This window comes from Leishmania donovani, chromosome 32 (assembly GCF_000227135.1).
Source record: "Leishmania donovani BPK282A1 complete genome, chromosome 32".
Lineage (NCBI taxonomy): Eukaryota > Euglenozoa > Kinetoplastea > Trypanosomatida > Trypanosomatidae > Leishmania > Leishmania donovani.
Window position 1 is genome coordinate 386,142 of NC_018259.1, and position 11,063 is coordinate 397,204.

The 11,063-nt window shown below is 52.6% G+C and overlaps 1 protein-coding gene across 1 annotated transcript; it reads left to right on the forward strand.

The window, feature by feature from the left end:
* Positions 1-9,548: 9,548 nt before the first annotated feature.
* On the forward strand, positions 9,549-10,778 carry LDBPK_321040 (hypothetical protein, conserved; the record flags this gene model as incomplete). Its single annotated transcript, XM_003863472.1, has 1 exon — positions 9,549-10,778. The coding sequence occupies one exon, from the start codon at positions 9,549-9,551 to the stop codon at positions 10,776-10,778; it is 1,230 nt and encodes a 409-aa protein (XP_003863520.1).
* Positions 10,779-11,063: the final 285 nt, after the last annotated feature.

Consider the following 11,063-nt stretch of genomic DNA (forward strand, 5'->3'; position numbering starts at 1 on the left):
TCGCCTGTAGTCTGCACATGGTGTTGGTCGTCTCCTCTGCCTCTCCCGTGGTCACCGAGATAAGGGGCACGTAGAGAGAGATGAGAGAATGAAATCAGTGAGGGATAGTGCGCAACTCGGCAAGCGAATGTAATGTGCGTCTGGCGTCTCGTAGCTCGGAGTGATGCGAGGCGCGTACGCAGATGATAAAACAAGCGGGTAGCAAAACTGACAGAGGCGGGCTGCGAGGACGGCAGATGTAGCGTGTGCCCGCAGCTTGAGGAGCCTCTTAGCCTTTCTAGATGCTTCTGCTCCTGGGCCGCTCAACGTGCATCTTAGTACCCCTTCCATTGTCTTCTGTGATTTCTTTTTCTTTGGTACACGCACTCACCATCCGAGGACTCGGGGAGGGCGCCTCCGAGACTTGTTGTCTTGTTGGTTCGGAGGCTTGCTGTGTGGCTTTTCCACCTATTGTCGTTGTTTTTCTTCTCTTTCGCCTCGACCGGAGATGGACGATGTTTGTTGTGAGCGAAGTTGCTTCTTCTCCTGCGCCGACCCCCCCCCTTTTCTCGCGTTAACTTCGTCCGCCAACCACAAGGGACAGTGACCGTGAAAGGAAGGCAAGGTACGCTCGGAGACCTTCCGGGTCAGGCTGCTGGATTCTGTAATGCTCCTCTTTACTTATTTCCTCGCTTCCCTGCTCGCCGTTCGTCCCCCCTACCCTCCCCCTTTTGTTGTTGTTTTGGGTTGGTGCTTTCGGTAGAAGCAATCAAACAAACGAACAAGGAAAAAAAAACGACGAAAGTAAATCACAAAAAAAAAAAGAATCCCCACAACGCCCCAGCATCGCACACACACACACACACACAAAATAGAAAGCGTGGCTCGGCGATTTGCTCCCCCCTCACTCATCTCTCTCTTTCTCTGGTGTTTTGTTGTCTCTCTTTGCCTCTCTCGCTGCCTCTGCTTTCATTGCTCCACCACCCTCTCCCTCCTTTGTTGTTTCATGTTAGTCGCGTGTACTTCCGTTGCCTATAAGGACGCCATGCTTGCTTCTTCACCCTTTCATCTCCCCATCCGTGTGCTTTCCGTACTCTCGTGATGTGCGCGACGGCTCTTTTTTATTTGCTTCGTCGTCGACTTGTTGTTCTGTTGCGTTGTCGTTGTTTATTTCTCGCGGATGTCTTCTTTGCCTCGTAATTGTGAAGCTTTCTTCTAAGATTAGTTCTTCTCTTCCCTTTTGTTTTTCGTGCTCTCTGTTTCATGTGCGTGTTTTGTGTGTGCCGTGTCTTGTGTGATGACCCCTTCTCCCTCTGGTTCCTTGAACCGCCTTCTCTTCTTCCTCTCGCTGCTTTGCTGGTTTTCGGGGTGGCTTTCGGTGTCTCTGCGTGTTTTCTTCTTCCTCCCTTGCCCACCTGGACCTTGCTCACTTGTCTCTATTGCTCTCTAAGCATAGGCTGGCAAGCAAGCTCATACCTGCGTGTTCAGAGCTGCCCCCCCTTCTCGCCCCCACATACCCAGGACACGAAGGTCGATACAAGAAGGCAGCAGAAGGGGGAGTGAAAAGAGAAGGCACTGACTTTGCTGAACCACTGAAATGCACGCAAGTATACGAATAAGCTGTTGAGCACACCTAAAACAAAACACTTGAACCCACAAATGCCCGGCACTCAGCCGCGAACCTCACACTCAGGCGCACAAACCCTCTTTTTCTTCCTCCCTCTGTGCCGCTCTCATTCTTTGCCTTGCACACGATCTGAACTGCATCTGCTGGCATGTTTGTGTGCGTGCGTGTCTCTCATTTTTACAGGTTACGCTGCCTCTTTCGTTGCCGTGTTGCTTTTTGCTTTCTTTCAAACTCCTTCCTTTCGTTGGAAATCAAAAAAAAAAAAAAGGATGTGCGCACACACATCTCTCTCTCTCCCTCATCAACCGCCTTTTCCGTCTTCATCCCTGCGACTTCGTAGCTGTCCTTGTGCCTTCAAGTTGTCTTCTTCTCCCGCCTATATACATCTATATATACATACATATACACACATACACATACATCTATACCTTTGGTGTGGTGGTGTTGGGTGTCTATGCTTTCACGTCTCTTCATTGTTCATCTTGTCATTAATCGCGCGTAGATGCACGCTAAAATAAAAGATTTGCATGCAAATCTGCGCATGCGTCTTTCTCTCTTTTTTCGTTTTCCGTTTTAGTTCTCGGGTGTCTGTGAGCGCCCTTTAGCCTTCGGTGATGTTTTGAAGGCCCGCGTGTGTGTCAAGAACGTTTACGCAGTGATTCCTGTACTGCTGGCCGGTTCAGGCGACAAATTTGATTTTTGCCATCGATTTTTTTTTTTTGGTCGCGGACTCTTGGACATCCGCACTTGATTAACTGGTCTTGCTTTCCGTTCTGATTTGAAAATATACATAGAGCTTATGTTTATGTGTATACATGCGTGTGCCGGCGCATGTGTGATTCTCAGCCATCGATTTTCATTAATGATCGTCTTTTTGTTGTTGTACTTGCTTGTCGTTTCGAAACTACAAACTGGCACACATCATCCCCCCCTCTCTCTCTCCCACCTCTTCCCCCCGACTTTGCCTTTTCTGTGTGTTTTTTTTTTTTTCGTTTTGTTTGATTTCTCTCTCTTCCTCAAACGTTTTGCAGCTTCACTTCAGGCACAGTATGGAAATTTCTGTGTACTTATCCGTCGCTTGTCACCTCTCTGTTTCTATTACTCGTGTGGTTTTCTTTTTTTTTTCGGCTCTCTTCCCTGTAGTCTGCGAGTATTGTGAGTGAGCGTTCATTTGTGTGTGCGTGCATGTGTACTTTGGTGCTTTCTTTTTTTTTTTCCGTCCTATTCCGAGTCTTTTCATTCTCCACGACTTGGTCTCTCTTTCCGATCCTCTCTTGCTTCACTGGCTTCCTGCCTTTGCTTTTTTTTTTCTGTGCAGCGTGTGACTGAGATGGAAAATGGCGTTGGGCACAGGCACCAACGCAAAACCAAAAAGGAAAAAGTCGCCTTGGCTGTTTGTTCTCTACATTCTCTGTATATGCGCCGTTCATTCGTGCTCACGAGCATCCGAAAGTGCGCTTCTGCCACTGTAAGCATCGATACGTTCTCAGCGTGAGTGTGTTCTGGGATTGATGACATTACTGCGCTTGTAACGCCTCGTTTCCCCGTCCTCCAAGCTCGCTCTCCATCCGAGAATGAGTGGCGGATACGTGAACCAGGGTTTTCGGGTGCTTGAGTGCGAGAGAATTGCCAGCGGCCACTTTTCAATGTAACCCCTCACCTGTGTCCCCTTTTGTCGTTTTTTTTTCCGCTCCCTCCTCCCTCGTTTCAACTGTCTGGAGGGAGGCGCTTTCTCTTCTCTCATCTTTCTTCCTTCGCTCCACTCTCCCCGGTATCAACTCCGCTTCTCTGTCTGTTTGTGTGAGTGTGTGTGTGTGTCTGTGTGCGCGCTGTACGCCGTCGCGGCGACTTCCTTGTTGTTCTCTTTCTCTCTTTCGTCAACTTCGTTTACGCTGCCATTCTCGGCTGAAGCCTCTTCTCAGTTTTCCGTTGCGCTTTTAAACAACACGGGGGAGTGTTGAGGCGTGTGTGTGTTTGAATGGGAGGGGCAGCATCAATGCCCGAAAGAGGATTCGGAGACGATCGCGGATGAACAGAGAGAGGTCACGCACATAGAGACGCGCACGCACTGGAACGCAAAACCAGCATACGCCGCAAATACAAAAGGAAACACGACAGCAACTTTACGCAGGCAAACGCATGCACCCGAGCACAACTACGTATACACCCGAACGCGCCATCTTTCCTGACGATACCATCACCAGCGTTGATGAGTAGTATGTTGTGCGTTTGCGTGTATGTTGCCGATCTTTTCTTTTTACCACTTTCTTCATTGCTTTTCGGTTTTTCCTTTTGTGTGTACCTCCTTTTCCTTTCCTTCCATCTTTCTTTCTCTTGTGTGAGTGACCGTGCGTGCGGTCTAATGTCATCATTGTCATGGTCTCTCTCGTGGCTCTCGTCATTTTGTTTTGGTTGCTGTTTGTTTTCTTTCGCTCTTGCTTACCCGTGTAGGAGGTTCCCGTCTTGTGTGATTTCGTTTTCCCTTGAATGCGGCGACTTTTTTCTCAGACCTTTTGTGTGTGTGTGTTTTCCGTTCTCCATGTGACCGCATGCGCTACCTTTCTTTTTGTCCCTCGACGCTGTCCTTCCATTGGCCGTCTGGATCGAGCTTCGCACTGTGTACCAGCTATTTTTCCGGCGGTGTCGGTGGCGCTTTCGATGAATTTTTCTTCCTGCAAGCACGCATCAGTGGGCTTATCCTATCGCGTCGGTGCAGGCACGAGCAGCCACACAGACACACACACACGCACACGTACACATGTGAAACTCCACCGCTCCCTTGAATATAATAATAAGCGGAGACAGATAACACACACCTTCATGCGTGCATTTACGTATGATCCCTCTTGGGGTCTCTCGCACTTCTCCTCTGAAGCCGACGTTTTTCTTCATCTTTTTTGTAAAGCCTGGAGCCCTTTGCCTCCTCCAAGACTGCTTCTTTTTGCAAGTACTGTTTTTGAGTTTGTGCGACGTAGGTCGACGCTGCCTTTGGTCGTCACTGCGAAGCCTCTCTCTGTGTGTCCTCGCCACCACACACACACACACACGCACATGCATCCGTCCTTTTTTTTTCGCGATTATTATTTTTGTTGTTACTCCGAGTGGTGCTTTGTTTTTCGCCGTTTCCGGGGCTTAACCGCCCTTTTCGTTATCATCACCACAGCTTTTGTGTGTGTGTGTGTTGTTGTTTGTTGTGTGTGTAGGTGTCTGTCTATGAGTGTCTGTGGCTCGGCCATCTTCTCCTTGCCGCTTTTTCCTCCCGTTTTGAGGTGTCTTCTCCGTTGTGGCTCAGCCAGCGTCCAAAAAGAGGAGAGACATCCAAAAAAAAATGAACGGAAACATTTCAGCGCACAGACAGCAGCTGTGATCGAGCCGCGTTCCCGCTTCTTCTCGTTATTCCGCTGGTTGGGAATGAAGAAAAAGCAAAAGAACGGTAGGCTTTTCGCCGAGAAGATGGCGACTGACATCGGTCTCCCGTTTTTCTTGGCACTCTCTCTTTCAGTTCCGATGGAAAGAACAACATGGTCGAATGCTTTGGTAAGTACACGCGACCATCTACGTTGACCTCACTGGCCCTGAAGTTCCACTTGGGGGGCTCAGGGGATGGTGCGAGCAGCCGAAAGTCTCGTGAGCAAAGAAAAGGTATGCGTGCACACACAGACAAAAACGAATAGCAAGCCTGGTGCTACCTCGGTGCTGGGGCGTTTGCTCACCTCGTTTGTGATCTGTTCATCATTGATCACGTTTTTTTCTATTTTGCGCTTCTTCGCAGCTCTTCTGTTTCTTTCTTGCTAAGCGGGAGTGGCCCTCACCCCTGGGGGGACCGATGAGGGAGTGCCCCTGGTTTTGCGTATGCGTAGGCGTGCGTGTGTGTGCGCGTGGCCATGCTGAAAGGGATTAAGGGTGTGAATGACTCAAATGTCAGCATTTATTTTTTCCCTTGAGTGTTTTTGTTTCCGTATTGTGCGTGTGTTCTGTGCATGCACACACAGACACACATACACATACATATGTTCCTCTTGTTGTTAGCTCTCAACTGGCGCACACGCACACACGAAACCAACGGAAGGCCCCTCGCAGCTCTCTGTGCTCGTTTCCTCACCTTCATCGACGGTGCGAGGTCTTTCTCTTGCTAGCACGTTGCTGCTTTATTTTCGTTTTTTTTTTTTCAACTTCTCTCTGTAAGTGCCTGCCCGCCTTGAAGGGCTGTTGGTGAACACCTCATGTGTCGCTCTGGCCTTGTTCCTTTTTTTTTGCCTTTTTGTCTTCATAGCACTTGGATTCTTTCATTTTTTTTGTTTCATTTCTGTCTTCACTGCGGTTGCCGATAACACTGATTGTGTGTGTCTTCTCCTGTTTTGCATTGCGCCGGTAGATTCCTTTTCGTGTGTGAGTCACAAGATGCGGATGAGGAGGAGGGAGGAGAAAGGGAAGGTGCGGACGGGTGATGTGCGGGGTAGGCCCCAGGCAGTGGCTGCCAAAGTGCTACACAGGGCTCTGTGGACGTTGCATGATGTCCTCTTTTTTTTGTTTGAGCACCTTTCTTCCGTCCCTCCATGCGGACCGTGCGCATCAACGATGGCAAATCTTTGATATGTGGCATGCTCTGAGACCGTCTCTGCCTTGGCCTTCATCTCGTCTTCCATATTGAACAGTAGAACACAAATACATACAAACGCCCCCATCCCCCACCACCCACCCACACACACAGACACCTCCCAAAGAAAAAAAAGCGTGCACGTTTTTTTTTTCTGTTGCCCTCTTGAGCGCCTGCACAGAGCAGACATCCGTTTTTCACCCTCTCCCTCCCTCGTGCCACTCCCTCCTCTTACGATGCAGTCCCACCCTCCATTTGTGTGACACTTTTTTTTTTCGGCGGCGCTTGCGCTTTTACCCGCTTGCCTGTCGTTGAACGCAGAGAGGGAGACGCACGCAACGGAAAAAAAAAAGAACGGCACATGAGCACCCACACGCAAAGATGTGCTTTATGCGCAATGGGAACTTGTATGGCTGCATATGTGAGCGTGCTATAAATGGTTGCGTGCACGTTCCTGTACTACCCCCCCCCCCACTCCCCCAATACTTCCACGGCCACCCCGTTCATAGCGACGTTTTTTTTTTTTTTTCGCTTCTCGCTTTTGAGGCCGACCATCTCCACCGCCAAAATACCTCTCTCTTCATTTGTTGTGGCGGGCACGCATACGCTCCTTTCCCGTGCCCCCGTTCTGCTTTGCTTGCTCCGATGCGTCTCTGCCTCCTTTTTTTTTCGTGCGTGTGTGTGTGTCGCCTTTCACTCTCTTTTTTCTTCATCTTTTTCGCTTCCCATGGAGAGTGCCTCTGCACGTCCTTTGACTGTTCTTTTATCTTTTCTGTCACCAAGACCTTCTTTGTTTCGCTTCTTCTGCTTGTGCGCTCCCGTGTGTGCGTGTATGCGTGCGTTAGTTGTTCTCTCTTCCTCGTCTCTCTTTTTCTTTTCTGTGGTGTTATTGGAGTCTTTTGTTGGGTTTCTCTTCTTTTTTTTTCTGTGAGTGCGGACGTCTTCGCTTCTCCTCATCTTGATATTTGTCAGTTGCTCTGTGCGTGTGTGTGTGTGTGTCTCCGTTTCTGTGGTGGCAGTGTGAAAGACAAGCGGGAGTGCCGGCGATAGAGGGAGACGGTCGTGTCATGGGTGCTAGCGTACGTCTATTCCGTCGAGTTAGGCATTTCCGTGTGATGGCGGCTTCTCTAGGGCTCTGTTCCCTCGCTATCGCAGTTGACGTTTGGGCATCGGCTGCCGCCAAGCTCTCTGATGCAGCATGAAGGCACTCCAAGGAGTTCTCGATCAGTAACGTGGGCAACACATCACCATGCGTGCGGACTCGAAAAAATTCAGCAATAAGTGGAAGAATAGATCATCGAAATGCGGTCGCGTGTGTATGTGGGGGGGGGGGGCAGAGCGGGGGGACGAAACGAGAGAAAGAGAGGCAGCCGTGCGAGAGATGTGAGTGGTGCTGCGATGCCTCTCTTCCACCCAACGCGGAGCTGCCGCGGCTTCCGGCTGCTCCTGCTCACCCGACCCTTTCTCTCTCTCATTGCTGTGCGACTGGATCCTGGACTGACTGGTGACGTCACTGCCGGAACACGGGCGTTGTCTGTAGCCCCTGCTGGGGTGTAGACCAGATAAGGCCATGGATAGCCTTCGGAGTGGTTCATGCGGTGAAAAACGACAAGGAAACCCGCCGCACAGGCGCGCCGTGCTTCGATTCACCGTGCTCTCTCGGCTCTTCAGTGGGACCCCAAGCCTTGGCATGATAAAACAAGAAGCAATGTCCTGGAGAAACGGGCATCAACGCTGTTCTCCCTCACAGCTCCTCCAGAGCATGCAAACGGCGACATTAGCAGACAGAGAGGTGAAGGCAGAGAGGAGCCATGGGAGAGGAGAAGCGTACCCGATGGGAAACCGAAAAACTCTTTAGAGGCTCTCGGTGTCATCTTGATATTCTTTCCTCTCTATTCTCTGCTTCCCCGGGCCCGCGGCTTGCCCACCCCCTGCGTGGGCTCCCCCGGCACGCGTGGCTAGGCCAGCCCCTGCCACCCGCACGACGGACGCCACCGCTTTCCGCCCTCGAGCAGGACCGTGGACGTGGCCGGCGTTTGCATCAAGGCATGCGGTGCACCCGGGCCGGTGTGGCGCCGGTGGTGCGGCAGGTGGGCGGTGAGGGGGGAGGGAGAGGCGGGGAAGAAGGCGGAGAGCCCGCTCGACGCATGGCCCCGCTTCGACGGCAGCGCGGTTCGTCGCGGAGGAGCAGGGTTGCGCCGTGGCGCAGCAGAGGGGTGGGTGAGCTGTGGCCGTGATATGGGCTTCCTTGCTGATCTGTTGGCGGCGGTAGAATGGGCACGTTGGTGTGTGAGAGCGTCTTATCCTGTTTTCAGGTTTGAATGCGAATGGCAATATTAGTAAAGAAAGTCCTTAAGAATCGGCGCCTGTAAGGGAGCAAGAGGAACGCGCTTCTCTCTGCGGTCTGCGTTCATGAGATCACGATGAGGAGTTGCGAGAGCGCTCCTCTGTGCTTCTTAGTGCTTATATATTATTTCTGGTTTCCTCCGAATACTAGACTGTGTGAAGGCGAAGCACGGGGCAACGGACGTGTTGCTTCCGCGGGCAACTGGGGAGCGAGGAATCATCGACGTGACTCGCTTCCGCTCTCTGCGTTAGGTGCTTGTGCTGCATGCCATGCTGCGTACTTTTTTTTTTGGTGTTTTTTTTTCTGCTTGATGGTACACTTGCCATCTCATATGGCGTTCGCAGGTCTTGCGTGCAGAGAAAAAAAATCTTCCACACGACTCACTCCCATTCTCTGTCTCTCTCTCCCTCTCTCTCGGTCCCTTGACACACGCCTCTTCTTCTGCGTCTGACCCTTCTGTTCACGCATGTCCCGCCTTTCAGCACAGTAGCTACTCCGGTTGCAACTCACTACCGTATGTGTGGCAAGTGCCAAGGGGAATAAAGGTGCACAATCACGCTTGCACGAATACGACGTCGAACCTCGTGTGTGTGTGTGTGGGGGGGGGGATCCATGTGGTGCACGTGAATCCTATTAGTGCATTCTGTTGGGGTTTCGTTCTCGGTTGACCACGTGGTGTGCGCGCCTGGACGCTTCGCAAAGGTCGGTGTCGCCGTCGGCGCTTTTCGGTTCTGCGGTAAGTGCATGCCTTCACGGCTGCCGGCTTCGGTCTTTCCGGTTTGCCTTTGCCTCCTCTTGCCCGCGGTCTTCTTCTTCGCCGTCTCCCGTGCGCACCTCATTCGTCCCAAGACGCACAAAGCTCGGCTGCGTCGCGCCTCTCGTCACTGGGCGTGCTGCCCTGCAACGCTTGCGCCGGTGTTCGGAGGGAGGCACAGCCTTTCTCCCAACCCCAAATTCGCCTGGCTACCCAACAGCCGCGCGGCTGTCCTTTCCTGACAATGGAGCTGACACTGCATCAGGCGGCAGACATCTCGATTGTGTCGCAGTACTATTCTCCCGTCGCTGCGAGCGCCATCACGTACGCGATCAGCAACTTCCTTCCGTATGCGAACAACTTTCCCAACGCGAAGGTGCGGCTGACGCCTGGCAAGGACATTGCCGAGCCGCTGCACTTTGAATGCTTCTTGACGATCCGCAAGAGCCCCCAAGACACTCAGGGTACTCCCCTGCTCGTGGTGATCTCCTTCGCGGATCATTATCCGCAGCAAATGCCATCTGCCGTTCTCGTGCCGCCGCCTGGTGGGGAGAAGATTAAGCACCCGTACTCGGTCATGTCGATCGACGGACGCATCCAGGTGGAGTGCTTGTCGTTTTTGCGGGGGGTAGTGCGGCCGTACTCGTTGCTGGACATGCTGCTCGCCATTAGCGAGCAGTTTGAGCTGGAATATCCCCTCGTCGGGGCGAACTACGTTCCTCCTACCGCAGCGGCGAGTGATCTGCTCAGTGCTCAGAGTGCCGAGCTGAGCGATATGGACCCCGCCCGCCAGTCACTGGTACAGGAGGCGGCGGAGCGTGTCGTGATTGATGTGAACCAAAAAGCTAGCAAATACCTTGACATGCGCGAGCAGGCTCTCCTGTACCTGCAGAAGCTGAACGAGTCGAACCGGGAGCTGCAAAGGGCTAAAGAGATCCTGACGGAACACCAAGACGAGCTACAGGAGTACTTGCCCAGCGTAGGGAACGTAAGCTCACTCGTGCGTCAGCTGGACGGGCACGAGGACACGGTAGAGGAGCACGCTAACTGCCTCGTCCCCGCTGATCCGCTGCAGGCGCGTGCGCTGGAGCTTCTGGCAGAGATTCATGCAGCGGACGACACGCTGGCGTTGTTGGAGGAGGGGCTGAAGCGAGAGTTGATGACCTGTGACGACTACGTCAAGAACGTCTCCGATGTCGGCCGAGAACAGTTCGTATCGCGGCACTTGTACTTGAAAGTATCGGATAAGCTAGGCAAGACAAGCAGCGGCGCAGCGGCCACCACACCCGTCTCCACACCACCCCCTGGCCAGTCGCCCCGCTCCCCACCAGAGGTGCCGCAGCGGCTCGCGCCGACAGAGGCTCTGCGGATGGAGTTTCCGTCGGCTGATGTCGACGTCATTCGTGATGTTTTGGCGTCCGTGGAAGGTGACCTGACAATTGCCCGACAGCAGCTCAAGATGATGTTCCCCTAAGGAGGGAGTACGCTGCGGCGCCGCTTCCCACACTGGGTGCAATCACCTCCAAAAGCGCAGCAACGCCACGAATAGATACAGCGCCAGAGATCGCACGATGGGATCGTGGAAAGGCGAGATATTCGGAAGCGAAAGACGAGTTCTCTGCCATCGCTCTGCTTTACCTATGAGTTTGATGCGGCCTCCTAGCCGAGAAAGAGCCTCGCATCATGCATGCAACGACAGTCCCGCTGTGCGAAGCTGCCGTGCTCCCTGTGGACAGACGGCGCACTGCAGGCGGGCGCC